The sequence below is a fragment of the Nyctibius grandis genome, chromosome 11 (assembly GCF_013368605.1).
Source record: "Nyctibius grandis isolate bNycGra1 chromosome 11, bNycGra1.pri, whole genome shotgun sequence".
Classification (NCBI taxonomy): domain Eukaryota; kingdom Metazoa; phylum Chordata; class Aves; order Nyctibiiformes; family Nyctibiidae; genus Nyctibius; species Nyctibius grandis.
In genome coordinates this window covers 24,245,435-24,271,578 of record NC_090668.1, presented here as the reverse complement: position 1 = coordinate 24,271,578, position 26,144 = coordinate 24,245,435, and the positions used below count along the sequence as shown (strand labels likewise).

The 26,144-nt window shown below is 55.4% G+C and overlaps 3 protein-coding genes across 4 annotated transcripts; 1 reads left to right on the top strand and 2 right to left on the bottom strand.

Moving 5' to 3' along the window:
• Nucleotides 1-660: 660 nt before the first annotated feature.
• RASL12 (RAS like family 12) lies at nt 661-5,939 on the bottom strand. 2 transcript variants are annotated; one of them, XM_068410239.1, is made up of 6 exons: nt 5,712-5,939; nt 4,732-4,848; nt 4,567-4,623; nt 3,145-3,218; nt 2,870-3,060; nt 661-2,052 (listed from the first exon to the last, which is right to left on the bottom strand). In XM_068410239.1, exons 2-6 carry the CDS (start codon nt 4,838-4,840, stop codon nt 1,668-1,670), a joined length of 816 nt encoding a protein of 271 aa, XP_068266340.1. In that variant the 5' UTR covers nt 4,841-4,848; nt 5,712-5,939; the 3' UTR covers nt 661-1,667. The 2 variants fall into 2 exon arrangements, with proteins under 2 accessions (XP_068266340.1, XP_068266341.1); XM_068410240.1 differs by having other exon boundaries at nt 661-2,048.
• A 1,265-nt stretch (nt 5,940-7,204) lies between these two features.
• On the top strand, nt 7,205-9,118 carry KBTBD13 (kelch repeat and BTB domain containing 13). The gene has a single exon (XM_068410505.1). The coding sequence runs from the start codon at nt 7,327-7,329 to the stop codon at nt 8,707-8,709; it is 1,383 nt and encodes a 460-aa protein (XP_068266606.1). The 5' UTR covers nt 7,205-7,326; the 3' UTR covers nt 8,710-9,118.
• Nucleotides 9,119-11,675: 2,557 nt separating this feature from the next.
• UBAP1L (ubiquitin associated protein 1 like) lies at nt 11,676-22,363 on the bottom strand. Its single transcript, XM_068410262.1, has 5 exons — nt 22,232-22,363; nt 19,838-20,590; nt 18,004-18,225; nt 14,120-14,221; nt 11,676-13,154 (listed from the first exon to the last, which is right to left on the bottom strand). Exons 1-5 carry the CDS (start codon nt 22,361-22,363, stop codon nt 13,020-13,022), a joined length of 1,344 nt encoding a protein of 447 aa, XP_068266363.1. The 3' UTR covers nt 11,676-13,019.
• Nucleotides 22,364-26,144: the final 3,781 nt, after the last annotated feature.

Genomic DNA, 26,144 nt, shown 5'->3' with positions numbered 1-26,144 from the left:
GACACGGTGCAGCTGGCGGGGTTCACCCGTAAGCAGCTGATGTGCTCCCAGGGCCAAGGGGGGGAAGTAACCATCATCAGGGGTAGTCACCTGCCCCCGGATGCAGGCTGGGCTCGCTGCTTCACTCCGCGTTTCCTTTTCCCTTCCTTCCCTGCAGGAAAAGGAAGCTCCACGCGTACAGAGAAGCAGCGCAAACCACGCAGCAGGCTGAGCTGGGAGCCAAGCAAGCGCTGGTGCCTGTGCAGGAATACAGCCCGGCTGAAACGCCGAAGGAGGAGCCGGAGCCGCAGGGTCAGAGATCAGGAGATGTGATGGTCCAGTGGAAGGACGGGACCGTCACGTCTCTGTACACGGAGAGATCTGAGGATGCCATATAACGGCAGCTGCAGTCAAAGCGTTCAGGCCCCAAGGATGTACCAGAATGTCTCAATTCATGGTGATGGGAGTTTAAAAATGCAGTTTAGCTTGGGGAAACAAAAGAGAAAAAACCCAAGCAGCAGAGCTGTGCCCGCAGGAGCGGCGCTGGGACTCGAGGCAAACCCGTGCTGACCCCCTTTAGCTCCAGCAGGCGGGTGGGAGGTGGGAGGCTTCTCCTGTGGTCAACCAGGGAATGCACCATCACATCCCATCTGGAAAACAGCCACGCTGGAGCGGAGACGCTTCTGGTCTTTTCAGAAATCGTCTTTATTAAAATACTTTCCAAAGTGGTTGATCGAAATCCAATATTGAATCTGTCAGTAAGGTCATATATATATATGTATATATGTACAAATATACACGTGGGTGTTTTACTCTGCGGAGTAACTGCAACTCCAGGGAGTAGCAGAACATTTAACCTGATACAGCGAATGAAACGGAACGCACGGCCCTTGGCCCTGGCCTGGGCACGGGGAGAGCCTGGTCTGCTGTAGGATTCACTTCACCGGGCACAGGTAGGAGCCATGAAATAATTTAAGACATTTTTGGAAAGAACATCAGTCTTTCAAACAAAGGCTTTTTGGAGTGTGTCCTTGTCAGCGAAGCACCTGTCCTTGCAAAGCCTTTGCAGAGGAATGCTGCAGTGTAAAAAGATGGTTAAAAAAAGCAGCTTTTTTGGTATGACTGACTTTGATGCGTGGGCATCAGTTTCAGGACACCTGAGGCCTTCAGTCGGCTCAAACAGTACCTGCACCTTTCTCATTTGGATTAAAAAAAAAATTAAAATTCCTCCTACTTATTGCTCTGTCAGGGGACCCATGAGGTGAACGAGATGAGTGCTTCCACGCTTGATTAATGATTAATTCCCCCTCCCTGGGCTCCCATCGCTGGGGGGCCCTGGGTACGGCCCTCGCCCTCCCGGGGTGCCCACGGCTCCGGGGGCTGCCCGGATCTGCACAGAAAGCCGGGCTGGCCCCGGTGCCGGCGGCAGGAGAGGGTGCAAACACCGTGGCAGCGCTCGGCCAGGGGGGACGAGAGCCGGGGCGCGGGCAGGCAGAGCGATGCCACAGCTGAGTTCAGCCCGTCGGCACCCCGTCCGCTCGCCAAATCGCCACCGCAGGAGACCGGGGCCACTGTCCGCCGGCGGCTGCTGCGGTGCCCGTGGGTCCGTCACAGATGGTCTCAGCCCCTGCGGAGCCGGGGGCACGGGGGTCTCTCGCCGCCCCCTCCGCAGCCCGCGGGGATGCACCCTAAAATATCTTGAAGCCTTTCAGCAAGGTGAGCGTGGGAGCTTTCCTCTTGCTCTGAGCCCGCGAGGACTTGACGGTGACCAGCTTGGCCTGGGCCACCGAGGGGATCTCCTTGTAGTTGACGGTGGAGAGGGTGTTGAAGGTGCAGCTGGCCAAGCCGTGGCGGGTGGGCAGGGCCACTGGCGTGGCCACCGGCGCACAGGGACGCTCCTCGGTGATGAAGAGCGGCCGGACGGGCAGGCGTCCCTCGGCCTGGCGCCGCACCTCCCGCACCGCTTCGTGGAAGACGTGCTGCACCCCTGCGAAGTCCTGGCATGCTGACACCTCGTAGAAGAGACATCCAAACCTGCTCGCCAGGGACATCCCTTCGGCTGCGGGCACCTGCCTGGCGAGAGTGGAGGGGATGGGTGCAGCATCCCTTGGGGTGCTGCAACCACCCAAAAAGGGGAGCGAGGGGTGCGGGTGGGGAGCAGCGGAGCTGGCGTCTCGGTGAGCCCCGGGGGCAGCACCAGCTCGTCCCCCCTCCTGGGATGAGCAGGGGACATGAGTCCAAAAGAGTTTTGCCTTTCCTGAAATCCCAGAGCGATGGGCTGTGTGGGTCCCTGGGGAATCGTGCAACCTCCTGGTGTGTGGGGGGGGGGGCGCGGGGGCTGGGTGCGATGGCAGCGCACTGGGAAGCAGGGAGGAGATGGGGCAGGTCCTGGCCGTGGGCAGGGGGAAGCCTCCGTGCTGGGAGTACTGTGGGGGTTCAGCAATGCACGTGACTCAAGGACCCGTGGGAGCAACACTCAGCACTGCCCCAGAGCAGCACAAAAGGCCAAAAAAACACACCGGGGACATCCAGTCCTGGCAGCAGGGCTGGGGTGAGCAAGGGCTCCCGGGAAAGGGCACGTCCAGAGGGGAGCGAGGAGCTGGAGCAGGCTCAAGCCCTGCCCGGGGCTGGTGACGCTGCCTTACCACACAGCTGAAAAACATCCCGCTGAAAATACCAACGGGCTCAAAATAAATACATCATCCCCCGGGCAGGAGAGCAGGAACCTCGGAGATGTGGGAGGACGTGGCGAATCCCGACGGGGGTGGAAATAACCACAAAAAAGAAAAAAAAATATCAGATTTGGGTTTTGCATCCCAGCCAGAGGGCTGGGGGTCATCTGTGAGCTGTCCCCCACCGGGAAAAGACAGCCTGGCCCCGCGCCCCGTACCTGTACTGCTCCATGTCCAGCTTGTTGCCCAGCAGGAGCACGGGGCAGCGGCGCTGGCAGCCCCTGGCGTGCAGGGCGAGCACCTCCAGGTACCGCTGGCAGCCCTCGAAGCTCTTCCTGTCCTCGATGCTGTAGACGACGAGGAAGGCGCTGGCCCAGCGCAGGTAGCGCTCGCAGTTCCCGGGGCCGTCCTGGGGATGAGAGGAGCGGCTGAGCCGTGTCCCAGCCGTGGTCCAGCCCCGTCACGCCGGGCATGCATTGCCCCGGTGCCTCACCTGGTCGGCCGTGTCCATCACCTTCAGCAGCACGGGCTGCTGGTCCACCAGCTCCTCCGAGGCGTAGGTGTCCTCTGCAAGGAGAAGGGTGGTTGTGAGGATGGGGTGGGATGTCCTGTCTTCTCCAAAGCCAAGCAAAGCCCTGGATGCTTGGGACACTGTGGAAAAAACCCATCTCCTGATGAGGAGCATCCTCCACCGGCACCTCAGAATCACAGAATCAATCAGGTTGGAAGAGCCCTCTGGGATCACTGAGTCCAACCATTGCCCTGACACCACCATGGCAACTAGACCATGGCACTAAGGGCCATGTCCAGTCTTTTCTTAAACCCCTCCAGAGATGGTGACTCCAGCACCTCCCTGGGCAGCCCCTTCCAATGGCTAATGACCCTTGCTGAGAAGAAATGCTTCCTAATGTCCAGCCTGAACCTCCCCTGGCGAAGCTTGAGGCTGTGTCCTCTTGTCCTATCGCTCCTTCCTGAGACAACATTATTTTGGGGGCTGGTGGTGGTGCTGCTGGGCAAGCGCGGCTGGGAGAAGATATTTTCCTCCGCACATCGCAAGCGTGGGCTCCCAGGGGAGAAGGAGGGAGGGGAAGGAGCCCAGCACAGCCATCGCTGCGCCTGGGGCTCAGCCCGTATCTAAATGCCATGACCTGCTGAGATAAAGCGAGCCGGGGGCTTGACACCGGGGCTGGGTCCTGATAAACCAGGCAGAAGGAGCAGCCTCCTTCGGGAGAAGGGCAGGCAGGGAGAGCTGCTCCCTGGGAGGAGGATGCCTTCTCCCAGCCGCGTCCTAACGGATGCGTTTCGGAAAGGTTTTGACGTGAGAAGATGAAACCACATTCCCAAAAAAGATCCGAGGAGGAAAGGATTTATCCTTCTTTCCTAAGAGCCGCTGAGTTATTAGGGGCTGGAGCCGGTTCCTGGACAAGGTCCATATCTCCCTAATGTCCCCGATAAATCATTTACGGTTCTTCCCCGCGCCTTGGAGTCAGGCCTAGGAAAATAGTTATTAATTACTCAAACGAGGGGAAAAAAAAGCAATGCCCAGAACCACTCGCTGCAAAGCGCAGCCCCCGCTCGCTCCCCCAGCCCTTCCCCTGCCCGAGCCCCCCGGAGCGAGCAGGAGGCACGAGGTGCTCCCCAAGGACCCCCCAATAATTCAGCTTTCCGTTCCTTCAGGGCGATGCGAGGAGCCAACATCCCCCCGTGGGACGTGCCCACTGCTTTCACCTCTGTTTTTACAGGCGGGTTTGGGTCAAATCCAGCCCTTCCGTTGTTTTTCATGTAATTTTGAGTGTGGGTTTGTGGTTTTTTTTTTCCCCCCCTTAAATGCCATATTCGTGGGAAACGCGGGAGATGGGAAGGATGCTCCGTGGGGGACAACCGGGGGGAAACACCCGCGGGGAAAGCGTCTTACCCAAGTCCGGATCATACTCGCTTATGAACCTCTTGGTTAGAAACTTCACGGTCAGGGCTGCAGGAGGTGAAAGGGGTGGGTGAGGTGGGCGTCCCCCCACGGCACCGGCACACCACCCCCCCGCGGTGCCCGGCCATCCCCGTGGCAGCGGGGCACCCGTCTCACCTGACTTGCCGGCCCCTCGGCACCCCAGGATGGCCACGTTGCACTCGCCGAGGGGGCTCGGGGGCGGCCGCTCGCCGCCGGCTCGGGGTTTGCCGAACATCGAAGACATCCTCTGTCCTGGGGGAGAGAGCGGGGGGGGGACGTGGGGCACCCGCTGCCATCCTGATGGGGACCTTCGTGGGGTGCCCCAGCCTGGGGGCTCAGCGGCCCCGGGGAGGGGGATCCGCTCCCCTCCATCCGCATCCCGGAGCCAGGGCATCACCACCCCCCCCAAGCAAAGACAGGGACCCCCCCCCCCCATCCCTCTGCCCACCCTTCGCACCCCAGGAAGAGAAGCGAAACGCAGCCCTCCCACCTTAAAACCCGCCGCCGGAGGAGACGCGGGGCTCAGCGGGGCCGGGACCGGGACCGGGGCCGGGGGAGCAGCGGCCCCTGCGCCGCCGGGGCTGCCGATGAATGAGGCAGGAGGAGGCGAGCGCGGCTCCCACCGCCCGGCCCCAGCCAAGCTCCTTGTAAGGAAGCTGCCGCGCCGGCGCCGGGCTGGACACGCTGCCCCGGCCACCCCCGGGACGGTCCCCCCGGCCACCCCCGGGACGGTCCCCCCGGCAGGGCACACACACACCAGCCCCCCAAGCTCCCGCGGCGTCGGGCAGGGACCCCTGGCCCCAAACCCCACCGTGCCTCCCCTCGGCGGCCACCTCGCCACGTCCCCGGCCCCTCTCCGTGTCCCCAGCGAGCAAAAGGCCGGTCCCGCTCCCCCGGCTGAGGCCGGCGCACTCATTACACGTCCCGCAGGCAGGAGCGGACCCCGCAGCGCTGCTGCCTGCACAGCCGCCCTGCCCACCGCTTGCCCGGCTCCTTCGGACGCATTTAAGCCCAGACACCTTCTGCTGCGGGCAGAGGCTTTGCCAGGGGGAAGGAAAAAACCCTTTTTCCACCCAAAATCCTGCGGGGAAAGGGGGAGCGCGGGGAGTACTCACCGCTGCCCGCACCGAGCCATCAGCCGGCACCCAGCGGGCTCCCGAGGAGGTGGCGGAGGCTGAAGGCAGCGTTGTCATGGCGATCGCAGCCGTTTGGGAGGGGGCTCAGCGCCCGGGAGCGCAGGACACGGCCCCCGGGCCGGCCCCGAGGGGGTTCTGCGGGGGGTGAAGCCGGGGCCGGGGGGTGAAGGCAGCTCCGTGGCCACGCGGGGCTGCTGCGCCGCTGGGATTATTGCCCGTTAATGCAGGGAGGATATTTTTAAACCTTCCCAAAATAGTCTGGGAGTGTGGAAGTCCCTGCGAGCCCCGGGGATGGGGAGGATGGGGAGGATGGGGAGGATGGGGAGGATGAGGAGGATGAGGAGGATGGGGAGGATGGGGAGGATGGGATCACTCCCCTGTGGGAAGCAGAGCCCCTCTGGGGACCCCCAGTCCCCCATTTAGACACAAATCAAAGATGTTTCAAAGCAATCAGAGCTAAATGTGGTATTTTAAGCTGGGTACCTGGATCGATGACAGTGACACAAGCATGAAGCTCTCACCTTCTCCCCTACACTGAGATATTTTTTGGGGGGGACCTGCTGAGCCCACGATCCTGGGGCAATGGCTTTGCCGTCCCATGGTGCCCTGGGAGCTCCCGGCTGCTGGGATGAGGGAGGAAAAAATAATATACCATCACCAGGGTGGGCTGCTCGGGTTAAATTAGGCATCAAAACTAAACACCAGCTGCAGGTGGTGATGGGGGGACTCGGGGAGCAGCCCCCACCGGGTGACCCCTGGTGCTGGCCCTCCTCGGTGGAGGTGAAACATGACTTCTAGCCAGAAAAAGCTGTGAATAGCCCACAAACGAGTGATGTGCCATGAATAACACTTGTCCTCCCCATCAACCCCTCCTGAGTCGCCTGTGGGCTGTCTCTGCCCACAGCCGGGTGTTACAGGGAGCAGGGCGAGCCCTGCGGCCAGAGGGGACCTTTTTGGGGAGCAGGGGATCCCCAGGTGAAGCACGGGCTGGTTTATGGCTCCTTGCGCTGGGGATGATGTTGCCCGAGTTGCTCGATGCCTCCTCCCTTGGGGAGGGTCACGAAGGGAATGGCCCCGTAAAGGTCCCTCCCTGCCCGTGGCCATGCTCAAGGGGTGGCAAAGCCCCTTTCCCACGGCCGAGCTGGATGCCACCAAGGTTCACTGACACTGGTCACCTCCCTGCAGCCATAAAACCCACTTTTATAAGGGAAAAAACAAAATAATAGTGCAGCAACGTGCTCTTCCCAGCCCCGCAAAGGTGTTGCCCTCCCTAAAGGGCATCACAAGGAGGAGTGGGGAGAGCAAAACCCGTCTCCCCCATGGCAGAGCCGGGCGTCTCGGCCGTGCCCCGCGGTGACGGTGACGCCGGGGCCCTGCCCGTGCTTTGGGTGGGCAGCTGGGCCCGGCGGACGCCTGCGGAGGGCCCCGGTCACGAGCTCGGCTATCTTTAGCCCAAGGGATTTATATTACAAGGCAGCAGCGTGGCGGGCGCCGGGCAGCGCAGCAAAGGCACCGACGGGTGGAGGGGAGGCAGGAGGGGGCACAGCACGGCTGCCCCCCCCCTCCGAGAGCCACTGAGCCCCCCGGGGCGAGGATGACCCCCGAGGAGGAAGGCTCCCGGGCAGAGCCCCCGGAGCGGGTGCGCATTCGGGTGGAGGAGCAGTCGTTCTGGGTGGAGAAGACCTTGCTGGTGGAGAGCAGCGAGTACTTCCGCGCGCTCTTCCGCTCGGGCATGAGGGAGAGCACGCAGGAGGAGATCGGGCTGGGGGAGCTGAGCGCCGCCGGGTTCCTCGCCATGCTGCGGGTGCTGGCGGGCGAGAGGCCCGTCCTCAGCAGCGAGGAGATCTTCCAGGCGGTCGAGTGTGCCGCCTTCCTGCAGGTGAAGCCCTTGGCCAAGTACCTGATCCACTCTATCAACTCCGACAACTGCATCCTGCTGTACCAAGCCGCTGCCATATTCGGTCTCCTGGACCTCTTCCACTGCGCTGCGCTCTACATCAGGGACAGCTACGCCGAGCTGGAGGAGTACCTGGACTGCCTCTCCACCGACCTGCTGGCCTATGTGGAGACCCTCCTGCCCAGCACCTTCGTGGCTGTAGGAGCCCACACACCCACCTACGAGTTCCTGGAGGACCTCTCCAGGACCATCTGCTACCTGGACGAGGAGACCAACACGTGGAGGACCCTCTCCTGCCTGCCACTGAGCGCCAGCACATTCCTAGCCGGCATGGCGACCATGGATAATAAGATCTACATCGTGGGTGGTGTCTACGGGGCCAGCAAGCAGGTGGTGGAGAGCAGCTTCTGCTACGACGCCGATGCCAACGCCTGGAGCGAGTTCCCCAGCCCTCATCAGCTGCGCTACGACGTCAGGCTGGTGGGCCACGAGGGCTACCTCTACGCCATCGGTGGGGAGTACGAGAAGATTTCCCTGAAGTCCGTGGAGAGGTACGACGTGGCCTCCAGCACCTGGACGTTTGTCTCTGACCTGCCACAGCCGAGCGCAGCGGCACCCTGCGCCCAAACCATGGGGCAGATCTTTGTTTGCTTGTGGAAGCCGCTGGACACCACCGTCATCTACAAGTATGAGACCCAGCAAGACGCGTGGCTTCCCGTCACTGAGCTCAAGCGGCACCAGAGCTACGGGCACTGCATGGTGGCCCACCGTGACAACCTCTACGTCATGCGCAACGGCCCCTCGGATGACTTCTTGCGTTGCGTCATTGACTGCTTCAACCTGACGTCGCAGCAGTGGAGCTCCCTGCCCGGGCAGTTCGTGAACAGCAAAGGAGCCCTCTTCACCGCCGTCATCAGGGGCGACACCGTCTACACTGTCAACAAGATGCTGACACTCCTCTACTCTGTGGAAGAGGAGACCTGGAGGTTCAAGAAGGAGAGGGCAGGTTTCCCACGCAGCGGCTCCCTGCAGACCTTCCTCCTGCGGCTGCCAAGGCGTGACCACGATGTCGCGACGTAGACGGCCCCCGTCCCGTGTCAGGATGCTCTCCTTGCACATGGCCTTGGCTCTGCACCCTCCGCTCCCCTGGGCTCCTCCCCTCCTCTGCGGAGCCATGCCCAGGTCCAGGGACGTGTCACGTTGGACCTTGGAGGTGACATTAGACCCTGCCAGAGAGAAAGGAGCTGCAGGCAGCTGCTGCCTGCCTCTGCCTGCACCGCATGGGCTGGGTGCACAGTCCTAGCAGACGTGGGCTCATGAGCCAACCACATGCAGAACTTCATGGCCTCTGCAGAGGACAGATACCAAAGAGATGCAAACACAGGTTATATTTTTTCTGACCACACTCTGAAGGTGTGCAGCGTCCCACCTCCTCTCTGCTCCGATGGGAAACCATTCATTATATCCAGGAATTAAAAGGAAAGCTATAAAAAAACCCCTGTGTTCTTCATTACTCTTGGGTTTTGGGTTCCCCCCCCTCCTTCTGGAGGAAAATACGTCCTAACAGGGATCCACGTCAAGGCTCGCTCCGACCCACTGAATGCTTTTTCAGCTGCGGCTCCGTTTCAGAGCCGTACGTGGGAGCGTGGTTCCCACACAGCCCCGCGCTCCCCGGGGAGATCTCCACGGCCGCTCCCGGCCGCAGCGGGGTCCTGGGAGGAGGAGGGGAGATGGGGGGGTGAAGGAAAGTATCTCCTGGGCATTGGGTGCTTCGTGCACTGAGGGGTTTCTGGGACCTGGGAACCATCCGCCACCCCCCCAAGTGCGTTACCCAGCTATCGTCTCCTCCAGGCTTGTCTGCCAAGCCCCAGCACCCAGCCCAGACCCAACGGGGTGGCAAGTGCTGGTGATCATCAGAAGCTCATTTGAGCCAAGACAGGGTCTTTTTAGGACATGGTAAACCTTGGAAATACAGAGGGTGCAAGAAGGAAGGAAGGGAGAGAGCACCACCATCGTGTGGCAATGCCAGGCTTGCGGAGGTCTTCTCCATTAGCAGAGCTCCCAAACCAGATGAGCTGTTCTCATGAGATACCACCCCCAGGTGCTGAAGGTTGATAGCCCTCAAAACCAGCTCTGGGGATGGCTGGAGAACGCAGAGCTCCCAAACCAGATGAGCTGTTCTCATGAGATACCATCCCCAAGTCCTGAAGGTTCATAGCCCTCTATGCCAGCCCTGGGGACGGCTGGAGAACGCAGAGCTCCCCTTTGTGACCACAGCGCTGCTGGGAAACCTGCGGGGACCAGGGTGGCAGCAAACCCAGACCATGGCTCAGCTGGTTCCCATCGTGGGGCAGGCTTCGGGCTGCCCACGCCGTCCCGGCCGAGATGGAGCGGAAGGGAATACCAGCTGGGATGCCTCAAATACCTCCACTCCTGACCCTCGCCAAGTTCTCAGCATTTTCAAAACAGTTCCCGCATTTGAGAAAAAACCCACACAACACAACCACAAACCAAAACAAACAAGAAAACCCCAGCTCGCATCCGTGTCCGGGTTGAACCTCGCTTGATGCGCCTTGTCCCCATTTGCCCTCTGCCACTGGGCCAGGCCACCACCCTGCTGTCACCACCGGGATGGGGTGCAGGTCTGATGGTGGCATAGGGGGGGCAGGGGACACTGGGGGTCCTCCCCCAGCTCTAGCCCATGCTGCAGCATCAGCTGAGCAGCGATACCATCCTCGGGCGGACCGTTAGCAGAAGGCCCATCAAGTCAAATCCTCGTTCCCTTTCTAGATGAAGCCAATTAACATTTCACACTGCCTTCCCCCAACTCAAAGCAGCACGCTGCTTTAAAACCATTTTAAGTTGAACAAATAGCTTAAACCCTCCATTAAAATAAAGTTAACATAATTGTTACTAAAATATTTATGACGGGCTCCTGGGGCTAACCCGGGACAGCTGAACTTGGCAGGCTCTCCCCGTCCCTCCAGCTCTGAAACCACCAAGCGATACAAATGCTCCCCCCACCTTCACATGCTGGTTTTTTGACAGTTCAGGGGTTTACAAAGATATTTGACGACAAAATGCGAAAGTTTTTTAAGATTTTAAGTGTAGCACCTTGGGGCAAGCGTGGGTCTTGGCAGGTGCTGTTGAGTACGGCACGGATGCTCCCAAGAGAGGAGTCATTTGTTGTATCCATCAATCCAGACCACTATAGAAAGTAACACGAGATAATTTTAGGTGGGCAGCGAGGGAAAAAAGATACAGTTCTTACCTCTGCAAGCAAGGGGAAAAAATGATGAGCCCAGAGCAAGCAAATCTCTAACGAGAGCGAGAGGCTGCTCAGCCTTCGCACAGCAAACGTGTTTCGCTCCGCCAGAATTTAGCCCTCAACATTACACGTTACTGGCACCAGCACAGCACCATTATCTTCCCCTTTCAATCTTCACGGTGTTTACCCCGCCAAAGATCACAGTTGGAGCCCAAGCGATCTGCCTAATCGCAGTTTAACCTTTTGCGAGTTTCTTTTTCTAAGGTGACATCATCTTGGCAAGGGTGAACGTTAACGAAAAGCTGTCTGTCGAATAGACTTGCCTTATAAGGGCCGTGTCAAAAATAAAAGCTTTGTATAACCAAGGGAAAGCTGGAGGAAAAACAGGGCTGGGAGCTCCAAGAAGAGCCTGCGAGCTCCCCACAAATATCCCTCTTGGCCATACAAGGTGCCACATTTTCAATGCCATTAAAGAAGGTAGAAAGCATCCTTGGGTATGGAAGGGTCAAGTCCCCCAAAACCTGGCTGCCAAGTCTCCTTGTTGCATCCAAGGCGAGGATGAAGGCAGCCGTGGAGGGCTGCACCCTCCTGCTGGTGTTTGGCACCTACCTAGAGGTACGTGGAGAAGGGACCTGGTGTTTTAACTCAATGGCGGGACGTTGGGCTGGGAGATGGTTTGGAAGGATAAAACGGTGCTACCACAGCTCATGAAGGGTTTTCTCTGCTAGGTTGTGCCAGTTGGCATTTTCACAGGAAAAGACACAGATACACTTCAGAAGAAGCCCTCCAACCATCTTTACTCAAAGAAATTACATCTGTATCTAATTCACAGGAAAACAATGTACTTTTTATGTGAAAACACTGTCCACTGTTCCCCTGCCAAGCCAGGAGACACATCCCGTAAGGTGATCTGAATCTCCCATTCTCCGTCCTTCAGTTACACACAAAAATTCCCCCCAGGCATCCAGATTTTCCTGATCCTGACATTCGTGGTTAACTCCATTTGGAGTCACTCTCTCCGCATTTTAGGGAAGCATCCCCTGAGTTCTCCTGATTTGGGCAGAGCATGAGGGCAGCCGAGCTGTTCCCCGTCTCTCTGCTCTGATTCCATGAAATTCCCTGAGCACAAACCCTTGCAACAAGCCGTTTTTCATTGCACTGGATAAACTTCATGTATTTCTAGAGCAAGGGCAGCCTCTTTTCTTTCCTCACCCTCATTGAATTCTGTATTTTTCTCAAGTTTCTGGTTTAAAAGGAGAAGCTCATGTGATCAGACTGGATTTCAATTACAATATTCAACCACGACTAAGTCAGCTGAGACTCTTCCCAAGGACCAACACATGTTTCTGCAGGAGCCTTCAGTTTTTGTGAAAACAATCTCTTCTGTCGATTTATATAATCTTTTAAGAATCCACATTTGATCGTGGTTGAAACCATGACACACATCACCCCAGGTGGAGGGAGAAAACTGTGGTTGAGGTTTTGCAAAATCGAAGCCGAAGGCGGTTTGGATCTTATTGTGTCTAATCTAAACAGCTGAGATGACCAACGGTGGGGAGGTGGGTAGTCTACAACTACCTGAAGGGAGGTTGTAGCACAGTGGGAGTTGGCCTCTTCTCCCAGGCAACCAGCGATAGGACAAGAGGACACAGCCTCAAGCTTGGCCAGGGGAGGTTCAGTTTGGACATTAGGAAGCATTTCTTCTCAGCAAGGGTCATTAGCCATTGGAAGGGGCTGCCCAGGGAGGTGGTGGAGTCACCATCTCTGGAGGTGTTTAAGAAAAGGCTGGACATGGCACTTAGTGCCATGGTCTAGTTGACATGGTGGTGTCAGGGCAATGGTTGGACTCGATGACCCCAGAGGTCTCTTCCAACCTGATTGATTCTGTGATTCTGATGAGATCAACACTCCTGCTATAAAGCCTTTGCCTTAGCACAGTGACAAACACCTGTACGATGGATGTCCATCCAATGAGCCGGTGCCTTGGAGGTTTGTGCCCGGTGAGCCACGCAGCTCGGGGTGGGGATGGAGCAGCAGAAGGGTAAGCGCGTGCCGACCCACTCAAGTCCTTCCGTGGTCCGGTGTGGAGAGGGGAAGCTGTGACTGGGGTCCAGGATGCTGCTCACTGGGCTTTCATCACGAGCTCTTCCAGCGCCTTCTCCCTCTGATTGCCACAAAGCAGAAGAACTTCTTTGATTTCGTGTTGCTGGAAACCCATGTCGTTAAACTGAGCTAACAAATGCAAGAATTCCGCTGCCTGGAGGAAGAAGGAAGAGAAAGGAGTGCTGTTATCATGGGGTTTTAAGGATGGATTTATCACAAGGTTGCAGCAGAAGCAGCGCTGGGTGACGAGGCTGCGGCCAGACGAGCTGGCCGGGTTGTGTTAGCGGTGAAGGGCACTGCTGGTGCCACTGCCCACAGCAGAGCGAGGGCACACGCACCACTGCTGGCGGTTAAAAGTGTGCCTTTACATCAACTTTTTAAATAAGAAATATTTAATAAAGTCAGCCTCTAGCTTCTCTTATTCCTTTAAAGTTTAATATCAATTCCATGCCAGCGTTTGCCTGCGTTATAGAGTGGGGAAAGGCAGGGAGTGCAAGCTGGAATTAATTTGTCCTGCTTCCCCCCTCGCCCAGGCTGGGCCCCAGCACCACAACATCTCCCAGAGCCGTGTTCCCAGTAAATAACCCCCTGCCTGACACCGAGACCCGGTGCCCTCCCGCTGCCGCAGCCCTAACGAGCAGCGAGCCGGGAGCCCTACGTGCCGTCGGCATCGCGTCAAACGCCACCAGCCCAGATTTCAAGCAGCTTTTCTCCCACCCCAGCTCTTCACTACCCCCAGGAGGAGACTGGGATGGAGACCAGCACCCAGCGTGCCACCACAGTTGTTCTCCCTGGGGGGTGAATGCGACGGGGGATCAGGGAGGGAAGTACGAGTGTGGGTGCTGGTGGGCTCGGGGTGGGGGATCCCCCGTGCAGGGGCTGAGCGAGCATCGTGCTTGCATGGTGGGGTGAGAGGATGGGTGGAGAAGAGCAACAGAGCGGGTTGTCCTTCCCTGGGGGGTCCTTATGGCGACGCTGCCCCGGGGGTCTGCTGCGAGTGTGGGCTCGCTGCGTGCAGGGCAACGGGTCTGACCTGCGCGAGGGGCGGCGGAGGAGGAGCGGAAAAGTGAGCCTGGAGGACGCAGCACAAAGGGCCGGGCTGTGCCGCCCCGCTCTGACCTTTTTCTCCGAGTACTGGAACATTTCCATGGCCTCCTCCACCTGCCCTTCCTCGTAGCCCTGCTTCAGCAGCCGGTCACAGGCACTCAGGTAGCTCAGGAACTGCAGGAGAAGACAACCAGGGTTAATCCAACCTCGCAGACATGGGGTGCAAAGGGCATTCAGGAGCCCACCTTGCCACCTTCCAGGGATGTGATCATGGGGAGGACCTGGGGAACAACTGTCCTGCTGGCTCCCAGTTGATGCTTGGCCAGGGTGGTCTGTCCATCAGTAGGGCTCCCACCGCGAAATGACAACATCTTAGTCCCCCTCACCGTCCAAGGGTGGGAACAGGAACAGGGTGGTGGGAGGACAAGGAGGAAACCAAACATCTGAACCATCTGAGATACAAAGCGATGACCTCCTGGCTGGGGGGTTAAGCAGAGCCCATCCCAGTGAGATGTGTACCCTCAGCTGACCCAGCATCCCTTTGATGCGCCGGGGTTCGGGCGCCTGTGGGTTCGCTCCAGGGTCCAAGCACAAAAGCCACCCCAGGGGAGCCCCGTGTGCTGTCATTACTGAAAGTAAACAGTTATTTTTGGCTTCCCGCGTTGTTCTTGGAGTGCTGACAGCACTATTCCCAGCGGTATCTTTTAAATACCGCGAGAATCATTCACTGTCCAAAAACATATGGGACAGACAATAATAAATGTGCTATACAATAGCAGGGGGAATAAAAACATCTCACGGGTCTCCCCGAAGCTGTGCTGTCTTCATCAAAGCAGAAGCTGATTCAGATCTCCCCAGATCCACCAGCACACAGACCTCCACCCTCCCCAGCACTGCCGTAGCCAAGGAGAAGGATTCAGTAAAACACCATAAAACATATGAAAAAGCCAAAAAAGTCCCTCAAACATCGAGGTGATCTAGTTTGGCTAAAGAGCAGAGTATGAATTTAAGGATATGTCAGCCTTAAGGAGCAGCTTATTAACTCAAAAATTAGACAGTCGTTGGCATTCATAACCTGTTTTTCTTTTCCTCGTTACCTTATTAATTAAACACCCCAGCTCACCGCTGTGATTTCTTGCCCTGTCGCAGCAGGGACAGCCGCTCGCCGTGCCCACGGCCAGTCCTGCCAGCCTGGCATGCTCTTCAAGCCCAGCATGAAATTGATGCTGTTGTCAACTCAATGATTTTTATCATTAAAAAAATAATATATATATATATATATCCTGAAGACTAAACAAAAACAGGTTTTTAAATACTATGACCTGCTAAACCCCTGGGTCTGGTACCAGCCCCACCGCTGGCTGGGGAGGAGGAGGAGGTGCCACTGCCCTCTTGAAGCTCTTTGTCCCCTTGTAGCTCTCAAGGAGGCTCCTGATCACACTTAGACACGAAGTTCCTCCAGTGCAGGCACCTCTGGAGAGCTCAGCTTTACCCGCTACATGGCCAACCCCATAACCTCATCACACACTGCTTGTGTGGGAAGAGACCTCCAGGCTCTGGTAGATCCATAACCTCCTGATTTACCTCCTCCCTCATTTGCTGCTACTTGATGTTACGTGCAGCAATGTAGCTTTTCACAGCAAAGACAAGCACGTGCAGTGACGTAATGGAAATCCCTCCTCTGGTGGGTTTTATCTTCCATGTCCCTGTACCACTTTGGCTGACACCCATCAGAAAGGCCCATCCCCATGAGGTCCTTGCTTCAGGTGCTGCAACAACTGGCAGCTTAAGAACAAAGCCTTGCCACCAACTATTTCACCGCCCCACATGGACCGTGGACTATAAGCTGCCAGCATGGAAAAAACCACAAGCAAACACCACCACAGACCCAAATGCTGACTTCATCGTGGAGGAACAGAGGAAACATCTCGCCAGTCTTGCAGCAGGGTTCAAGCCAAGGATGCGCTACCCAGTGGGCACTATCCCTCAGGCGCTGAGCCTCCAGGGTCAGAGGGTCTCCAGGGGGACAGGGAGACCCTAGCCAGCACTGCAGAGGACAGCCCTGCTCAACTCACTGCCACAAATGTCACCACTGAGAATGCAACTTCTACGAGTGCTGGAGAGGCTCGGGGAGCCACCGCCAGTGGGGACGACTGATGCAAGGCTTGTAGGAAGCGCTGAAGATCTAGATTGTCGCTTGGGGTAAGACAACAAGTTGTTGTGAAGGAGGAAAGGGGCAGAAGCACATTATGGAAGCACAGCTGAGCATATATTTTGCTGTACTATTGACTTCACAAGAGTGCAACAGTCCATAGGAAGAAGCTCCCCATCCACACGTGGCCACCAAAAGGTGGCTGGTGCGGTGGGCTGTGTCCCGTGGTGAACACCCTTCTCTGAACCCTGTGCTTACGGCTATTTGGGGAGATGGGTGCTGACCAGCTGTAGCCAGCTGTCTTGTCTCAGCTCACACGTATGTTGAGAGCTCTGTGGATCAACGATGAGTTTTTGATTGATCAGTGATCGTTCATCAAGATGCAATGATGCATTTTTGGTTTAGCCCTTGGACATGACATCCTTGGTGATGAACCTCTGGCGCGTTGGGGCATCTAACCCTGCCTGAGCCTTTCAGAGAGGCTCTTCCACCAAAATCAAGAAGGCATCACCTCCTTAAGGCAGCAGGCTTGCCTTCTGCACCAGGGTGGGCTCTGCCAGTTTGACTTGACTCTGCAAAGAAATTGAGTAATTTTTGGCTACCATCTGGTACTACAATCAGTCTTCACGGTTGAAGCTGTCATCGTCACACACTGAAACCCCGCGTGACACCAGCCAGCAATGAAGAGCGCCCACAGCTCTTGTTTTTAACTTGAGTTGAAACATATTTTCCAGGAAGGTTTTAGCCTAATTTGGTAGTTTTGTACTTGTAAGAGACGCGTGACGGGCTGGGCTTTACATTTTATCTTGGCTGTACTGGGCATAAATGGGAAAGATGGGAACTGCTGGTGAAGAAGGCACAGGATATAAGGCAGACCTTATATTTTGGTGCATTATCTCTTCTCCAAGGGCATGGGAGTCCTGGTGTTTACACAGAAGGAGGCAGACAGTACCCATTTCCATCCCTAATAAGATGTGTTGCTCCTTCATATTGAGACAGCAGTTGCTACAAGACACCCTTGCACACAAAGAACGTGGGCTGTGCTCTGCCCATCTCCCTCTGCCTAGAAGAAACCTTCATGAATTGAAGAAATAAAGCTTTCCTTCCCACCTCGGCCTGCAGCGACGCTCGCCTGGAACACCAGCAAGGGTCTGGGGAGGCTGGTCCAGCCGGGGGTGACTCAGGAGGGAGCCAGAAGCTGCAGGACCACTCAGCCGCAGAGCAGCTTCGTGTGCCGACCAGCTGGGTAAGAGCTGGCCCACGCTCATTATTTTAAATAAATTCCAGGTTATTCTAGAGGGTTCCTCAGGAAAAGAGCTCTGGGACCCAGTCACAATGCTCGCATGGAGTCCCTGGTTGCTCCAACGCGGGGAGCTTGTGTTCTGGAGAGAGCCCAGACAAATCTCCGAGGCATTTGTACAGTCCCGCTCTGACAGGATGAGCCATGGCAATAATCATACTGATCTAACAGCCAGGAAAAAATGATGTGCAAGAAGTTCCCATATATGGGGGAAATTTTGTACTTCAAAAGGACACCACGCTCCATGCAACAGATCGAACAGATAACGTCACCCGGCCGTTATTACTCGCTGAAAAGCTGAGGGCAACTCATCACTATTTTATTACAGCCAAAGTGCAGATGTGTGATCTCATGGAAAACCCTGTCAACTGAGGTCTGACGCCAAGGTGGGAAACCCAAGGCCACCAGAAGTCCACCCCAAGGAAGACAGCCATCCCTTTCTCCATGAAAATCAAGTTTTTCTTTACCACAAGCTTTCCGCGGCGCTGGGCCAGCTCCACCAACCTGACTTAAGCTTTGCCTTCCGATCTTCTGGAGGGCGAGGATGGCTTTGCGGGTTGGGTAGCCCAAGGCTATAACCGGCTCGATGAGGTCTCGTTCCTCTTGGCTCAGCGCCGAGAGCAGGTCAGATGCCGAATCCGGCTGGGATCTGTGGGAACTGAGAGGTCGCGTCGGCGTGGAGGCAGGCGTGGAGGCAGGGGGGAGGCAGGCGTAGGGGCTGAGAGACTGCAAGAAAAAACAGCAGATGGTTTTCTTGCTCCAGCTCATGACACCATGTTAAATGACCGAGGCTGAAGCAATGGGTTGACATCCCAACGATTTTATGATTCTATTTTCTTCACGGAAAGGGTTGTCAGGCATTGGAACAGGCTGCCCAGGGCAGTGGTGGAGTCCCCATCCCTGGAGGGATTTAAAAGCCGTGTAGATGTGGTGCTGAGGGACATGGGTTAGTGGTGGGCTTGGCAGTGCTGGGTTGATGGTTGGACTTGATGATCTTAAAGGTCCTTTCCAACCAAAACAATTCTATGATTCTAATGCTTTCTAGGCTCAGCTATGGATACAGATCAGAGCAAACAGCGCTCAGGAGGGTTCCTGGGGCAAAGCAAGCAAAAGCAACTTGCTTTCCCTGGGAATCCCGGTCACATCTCCATCAACAAATGCCGTCCTTGACCGGCCAAGTGAGAAGCAGCACTACCCACGGGCAGGCAATGCAGCAGCCCGGGCAGGAGGATGCTCCCCTGATGCCCTGTTTATGCCCATGATGTTTATCAGATGTATTTAGGTTCCTGTTACAAAGCCATCTCCAGAAACGACCTGGCACACAGAAACGCTCGCCTGAGTGTGAGCTTTAGTATTTGGCGTGATCCATTTGTAACAGGGCAGGCGACGGATGAGGAATTATTCACACCAGCTGTTTAGTGTATAAACACACATGGGCATTTGATCTTTCCTTAATTACCCTACGTCGAATGCAACTACATATAAATAAACCAGCCTTTCATATGTCTGATGGTTTTAATTGTGAGTTTTCAGTAATTTATCTCCTAAATCTCTCAAGTAGCTGGATGAGATGTGATTTCTTAAAAAAACACGGCGAGGTTCAGATTTAAGGCAATGGAAGGCAATATTTACTCCATCACCTCACATCATTGTCTCCGTCATTAAAGGATTTGTATGTCTAGTAGGGCTATGAAATCTAAAGTTTCCTACTTTTAAGAAAAGACAGACAGCCATTGCCCCAGGGAAGGACGCCAGTATTGCACGAGGAGTCAGGTGAAGTGGCCTTTTCCAGCTACCAAACAGGGTGAAGGAGGGCAGTGAGCGCAGGGATGGGTAATGAGGGAGACCCAGGGCAGAGGGGACACAGACACAGCCCGGTTTTGTCTCCGTCCAAATCCCAGCTTCTCCTCTGGGGCTGCCAGGAGGAGCAGCTATGATGGCTGTAAGGGGCAATTCCCCATAAACCCCACTTATATCTGTTAGAGGGGGGAAGCAGAGAGGAAAGAGGGAAAAAAACTTATTTAACTTGTTTTTTTTTTAAGTGTTTCAGTTGAAAATCAAATAAGATGCCTTGTTTGTCGGGAAAAGAGATGTTGTGGTTAGGACAGAGCAAGTAAACGTCCTCCCAGAAAGCTGCCCTTTAAACCCCAGCAAAAAAACCCTCCTCCTTCACTTCTTATGAAACTTGTCAGCGATTCCTCATGGGTTTCGTATTCCCAAAGCCCAATTTCAGTTCCATTTTGCTGGCCAGACCCCAGCAAATGGGACTGACTCGATGCCCTCCACCTCCCTCCTGTCTCAGCGACAAGCAAAGCGCTACCAGAAGAAAACACCTCACCGGCACCGTGGGCTTATGCCGTTTGATCGGGGGCATCGGCGCGGCCATGGCCGGAGGAGCCGGCACCCAGGTCCCCAGGTGGGACACGTCCGGGGCTGGCCCGTACTTGATGCTGCGGCTGGTGTGGGGCCGCTGGGGCAGCGGCCGTGGCACCGGGACCCCTCTGCTCTCCGCGGCGGCTCTGTTCGGAGGATGCACCAAAGCACTCAGCTTCCTCCTGGCCGCTTCCAAATCGTTCTTCATGTTGTTCAGTATCACCATGGATCTTCTCTGCTTGCTCAGGTCTGGGCTGGCTGGGTTGTGGCTCTTGCTCTCGGGCAGAGGCTCCAGCAAGCCGGGCGATGTCTTTGGTCGGGTCTGGTAAAAGCTGGCACGCGGACGCACGCTTCTCCCAGTGTTTCTCCTCCTGGAAACCTTTTCATCCTTGTCATTCTCTTCCCAGGAGGTCGAGGAGTACTCGTCATCCTCCGAATACTCGTCCTCCTCCGAGTGCCAGGTCTCGCTCTCGGTGTCGGACAAGGCGCCCCTGCCCTTGGTGAGCCCGTAGCTGCTGTCAGCAGCGGTCATGCTGATGCAGCGCCGCATCGCCCCGTCCCGCGCTCTCCCCCCGTAGCTGTCGGCGGGGTCCACCAGCAGCAGCCAGCACGGCGGAGCCGTGGGGACGACTTCGGAGGTGACCCGATGCCGGGAGGTTTGCTGCTGAGAGGCCACCTCCACCCAGTAAAGCACTCTTCTTTCCAGCGAGAAGTCGTGCTGCGGAAGAGCGAGAAGCAGCTGGTGAGGGCATCTGAAACCAGAGCAAACCACGCGCTTCACGAGGGCACCTTAAGGGCTGCCTCCTTCCCACATTGGCTCCTATTCCCCTGAGCATCGGGGCTGGCTGCGGGCACTAGGCTGTAGGATTGGGCAGCGCCAGCCTCATCCCTATAGGGAATCCCCAAAATTTACACTTAACTTAAACTGGCTACAAACTACTTACTATTTTGAGTTGTATCTACAATTCTTTTGATAGGTGTTTTATGCTCCGAGGTGGTTTTGGGTCAGTTTAGCTGCTGTGGAAGCGGAGAGGAGAGGGTGGAGGGTGCAGAGAGGAGATGCGGGCATCCTGGAGAGGCACCGCATCCAGCCACAGGCTACAGGCTGCTCCCGGGACGGCAGCAGAGCTCGTTTGCGACCATCGTTAGTGGCACCTGGCAGAACCACATGGGGTGTGGGGGCTCAGGAGCTGCCATGGGGGGAGAAGCCACCTCGGGCAGGGGCAGGACCAGCCATGGGAGTCTCTGGCGGTGCTGAGGGCTCAGGCAGTCCCCGAACAGAGTCGTCACTTCCACATAGTCCGGCTTAAAATATAAGCGTGTTTAAGGCTGAAATCTGAGGGTTTTCCTGGAACAAACAAGCCTTGCCTGTCCCAGAGCTCTCCAAACAAGGTGTCCTCCGGACGGGCAGGCAAGTACATTCACAGCCCAGGAATGCTGTTTGTACTGCTCCCTGCCACTTGCCGGCTGTGCACCCAAACCAGCCTCCCCGAGGAAAACACCACCACGTGCCTCCAGAAAGGATCAGCCCAGGCCACCAGTGCAACCGCTGGGCCTCGGCAGGCAGCACTGACGTGTCCCTGACCAGAGAGAAACCCGTGGTGGGGGCTTCCCAGGATAGGACAGGGTGGTGGACCTCCTCAGCTGGTCCATGGGGATTCACACCATCACCTGCCTTTACACAGGCAGCAGAAAATGTGTGCATTAAAATTTCCTTCAGAGAAATCACTTAAAATGAACAACATGGTGACTCTTCCCATTAAACACGTCCTGTGGATTTGGGATGTGTCATTTTTGGGGTAGGGATGAGCAAGGCTGAGCTAGCGAAAAGCCAGATGTGGGGGGTTTCTGCTGGTTCACCCATCACCAGGAGGGAGCAGAGGCTGTTTGGGATCACCCAGATCGCCTTCCCCCCGTGAAGTGCACTGACCCCATCTACGGGTGAGACTACTTAAGGCTAAACACACAAAGTATTTCTGAAATCGTCCTTAACTGGAGCTGTGCTAGCGCTGCCTGTAAGCCCAGAGAGCCAGCCCCATGCCTTTGGTGCAACTGTACAGGGAAAGGCTGCCTACCCCCTGCCAGAGCCCAGAGAGCTCCTTCGAGTTGCTCTGCTGGGGGTTAAAACAGGTGACAAAGCTGTTATAGCAATAGGTGTAGATTCAAAAGCAGTTTAGGACTGAGCAATGTGGAAGATCACAAAGTGCCACAGGATATTTTACATATATATAATTAAGAAGGGATCAATTAGGAGGAGAGGTTTCCCTTATTTCACAAGAAGAGGCAAACACCGCTGACATCCCTTTGAGCATCCCCCCAGGAGCGAATGCGGGCGCGGAGGCGAGCAGAGGTGACTCACCATGGTGCTCATGAGGATGTCGGTGCAGTCGGGGAGCTCGATGGCCGGGGCGGTGATTAAAGTGTTTTCTCCCCCGGAGTCCCCGTCGAGGCTCCTGGCCGTCCGGAAGGGAACTCCATCCAGGTAGCTCATCGCCGCTGCCTGATTTCTTGCTGCCAGAGGAAGGGATGAAATAAAACTGTGAAAGGCAGGACTGGCACCTTTTGAGTTGGGTGGAAGGCAAGAAAGATGAGCTATTTCGAGTGATGCTGGCAAAAGGAACGCAGCCTTTAGACGCTGCCAGATGAGTAAAAACCACTGTGCAATGCTCAGATTTGCAAACTCTTAATTACTGGTATCAGGAAGATATGTCTCAACTAACCTTTGCTGTTCTGAGCTCAAGCCAGCAGGCCCTGACCAAGCTTACAGCTCCATTTGGCACGGATCCTGAGCATTTTTCTCCTCCACCTCCACGCACGTCCTGCTGCTTCCCATCCCTCCTCCTGCTGCTCCCTCTCCCTCTGCTGCCCATCGCACGCTCCCTTTCCCAAGCCGGGGACAGACCAAGTGCTTTTTCCAGTTACAGAGGCAGAAACTGCAGCCAAGGAGGACACCTCGCCGGTCTCCTCTCTCTGCATGACCCAAGAGCACCCATGGTTGCGGAGCTCATGCATGCGGCCACGTGCTTGCTAAGCCGTCACACGGAGCTGGGCGAGGGCATCCCCTCCCTGGAGGAGGCTAGAGCATCAGGCAGACGTTGGTGTCAGAGGGATGTCAAACGAGCCTTTCTAAGGCCAGATTAAGCCTTTAAGAACCATCTATTCATTTTAAGTGTGGTGATGTTTTTAGATCAAGAGTAGCAGGGAGAGAACTGATGAACTGGGAATGGTGGCATGGAAAATATTACTGCACTAGTGTAGGCATCAGCTCTGTAAAAATATCTCAATTTAGTAAAAACCTGCTACTTGCTGCACGAAGCCTCGAGTCCCCAGCGATGGCAGCATGCAAAATAATTCTCTCTATATATTGTCAAGAGCTACGAGGAACGGCTGAGGGAGCTGAGGTTGTTTAGCCTGGAGAAGAGGAGGCTCAGAGGTGACCTTAGTGCAGTCTACAACTACCTGAAGGAAGGTTGTAGCGGAGTGGGAGTCGGCCTCTTCTCCCAGGCAACCAGCGCTAGGACAAGAGGACACAGCCTCAAGCTTCACCAGGGGAGGGTCAGGTTGGACATTAGGAAGCATTTCTTCTCAGCAAGGGTCATTAGCCATTGGAAGGGGCTGCCCAGGGAGGTGGTGGAGTCACCATCTCTGGAGGGGTTTAAGAAAAGCCTGGACATGGCCCTTAGTGCCATGGTCTAGTTGACATGGTGGTGTCAGGGCAGTGGTTGGACTCGATGATCCCAGAGGTCTCTTCCAACCTGATTGATTCTGTGATTCAGAGTTCTGGTACCTGCAGCCCATGCCTCTTCATCCCAAAGTCCTCAGCAGTCATCCCTCAAGACAAACAGTAAACACGTGGTGTGACATCCCTAAGTGCTTTTGCCAATTTTTTTTTTCCCCTTTAAAAAGAAATGGCTCCTATGACAGTGGGGATAAACACTCTGCAAAAAGAAAATAAGCAGCCAAATGTCTCAAGGAAAGCTGCCTGTTAGTTTCAGGCAAAACTAAGGGTCTATAATGGGAAATAGCATTCAAGGTAGTTTCTTGTGTTAGCAGAGGACTAACAAACTGCTGCCTAAATGAGGAGCGACACGCACAATCGCTCGGTGCAACTCGGTTGCTCTTACCAGAATTACAGGAGTTGTCACTCCCCTGGTTAGCCAGGAGCCGTTCACCCCGGGGCCGCGGCGCAGGCACAGCCCCTAACCAGCTTTGCGGCTCCCGCACGTGTACCCCTGCGAGCGCACGACACACGCAACGTGTCGGGAGCCCGCACGGAGCCGGGCCATCTGCTCCCAGCCTAAGAGGGCTCAGCGTAAGGCACAATCCACGTCAGCGCTGACAAAGACAACGCGTGAAGACGTGTGTAAGCGCAGCCGCCTTCCTCCAGCCTTCACCTCCTCCGCGTGGCCGTGCAGCCCCTGCCTGTAGATCAGCCCTTCCCAAAAGCTGTGCGGTGCTGGTCACTGCTGGTGGCAACCAGGTGCAAAGGAACAGAGTATCTCGTCGTCTGTCACCTAGAACGGCTTGACTTGGTTTTAAACATGACTTTTAGGGATATGAGGGTGGGTAGCGCATGTTATCTGAAGCCAGGATGAAGAAAATACAGCTTGTGGTACCGTATCTCACTGTATTTCACTGCATAAATACTGTGCTCTGAGAAAGGCTCCCACCAGCGTTAACTCACAAGTTTAGAAAAAAAGAATTACGTTGAGATGAGGAGCGATGACACTGAAAATGCTACTAGACAAGAAAGAGGGTTAGTGGCAAACACTGACTTACACCAGAAAGCAACAAGCAACTCCTACAAGGGTTCTAACCTCATCTGCTTCATGCCAGCCCTGTGCTGCAGGCCACCACCCCGCTTCCACACCAAAGACATCGGCTGGCAAACGAACAAATTCCCATCGGGAAGAGCATGTGCCTTACAAGCATGAGAAACCCAGATGGCACTGGGACCTAGGAAGGATTAGGATGCAAAGGAGTCTCAGAAACTCGTAGCCAACCCTTCTTTTCTTCTGGGTTATAATGATTTTTTAAAACTGAAAAATAGTAGGAAATACTATATTCAGACAAATTTGAATCTTCAATCTGAATACACAAGGTTTTTTTAAGAATTAATACCCTGTCTCCAGGTATTTTATGAGTTGAGATTTTAAACATTCCTCTTCCATCTGTGGCTTCAACATCTCACTAAAAACATAAACCACTTCAATGCAGACATTATGAGACACGAGCAAATAAGCAGAACCAACCACAGAAAACGAGAGAGACTGAAGTACATCACCTGCTGGCATTTTCAAGTCCTATTGTTATTAAAAACATAAAGTTATCCTTACCCTCAGACGACATCACGGGGCTCTTCTCGCAGGGCAGGGAGAACGGGGATGCTGTTACTCTGCCTGCTTATCTACTGCTCAGTTCTTTAATTCTCACAGTGTCAGACAAGCGTCTGACTTGGCCTGTTTGAGGATTATCCCAGTTTAAGCGGTTAGCCTGTCCCAGCAGACACGCCGGTGGGATAAGGAGCCTACCTACTTAAGCAGAGCATCCTCCGGTCACTAAGCCTCCTGAACCGAAAGCGTTCTTTCTGCAGTTGTTTTTCTGCTATTTGAACTTTTGCTTTTTCATCAGGAAAGATTCCCCAGGATCTGACCCAGCCGTAGGTCCTGGAGTAAGGAGATGCTGGAAGTGACAGTGGGGATGGGAAGATGTATGGACAGGCAGATCAGAACCCCTGCCTCCAGGGGACTTCACAGTAATCTGTATTTTGGGGTGCTACAGGTGATATACACGAACTGCAAGCTTCTGAACTCAGATTAATTCTAACTCGTATCAAAAATTACTATTTCATGTGCTCTAGCAGAAATCAACGCAAAGCTTCAGCCAAGAAACTGTTAACGTTACACATATGGCCCAAGTGTTGAATTTAGGCAACCACATATTGCCTCCTCCATGAATTGTGATTCGAAGAGGGAAGGAATTGGAGCGATTAAAACCCATTCCCACACATTAGGGCTAAGCTAGAATAACAACTGCAGCTCTGGAAAGATGCCACGACAATCTGCACAGACCAGCAAAGCCCCAACCCCATATGGCCCGTCACTGTTTCAAACAAACTGTCCCGGAACATGGAAAGCTTTGAAATCAGATGCCTCTGTCACCTTGTAGGAGGGAGAAGTTCCTTCACACAAACCTTCTGCCAGCAATTCTCTCCACCTCAGAGTCGTATTTGATGCCAAGGACTAAACCAAATCTCTCCTTTGGAGTAAAAA

Coding starts and splice junctions, on each gene's coding strand:
- KBTBD13 (XM_068410505.1), top strand. CDS start 7,327: ATGACCCCCGAGGAGGAAGGCTCCCGGGCAGAGCCCCCGGAGCGGGTG.
- RASL12 (XM_068410239.1), bottom strand. CDS start 4,840: ATGTCTTCGATGTTCGGCAAACCCCGAGCCGGCGGCGAGCGGCCGCCC. Junction 3,219..4,566: donor CGAGTATGATCCGGACTTGG/GTAAGACGCTTT, acceptor TTCTCCTTGCAG/AGGACACCTACGCCTCGGAG. Junction 2,053..2,869: donor CTGGACATGGAGCAGTACAG/GTACGGGGCGCG, acceptor CACTCTCGCCAG/GCAGGTGCCCGCAGCCGAAG.
- UBAP1L (XM_068410262.1), bottom strand. CDS start 22,363: ATGAGCTACCTGGATGGAGTTCCCTTCCGGACGGCCAGGAGCCTCGAC. Junction 18,226..19,837: donor GGCATAAGCCCACGGTGCCG/GTGAGGTGTTTT, acceptor TTTTTCTTGCAG/TCTCTCAGCCCCTACGCCTG. Junction 13,155..14,119: donor TCCAGTACTCGGAGAAAAAG/GTCAGAGCGGGG, acceptor TTCTTCCTCCAG/GCAGCGGAATTCTTGCATTT.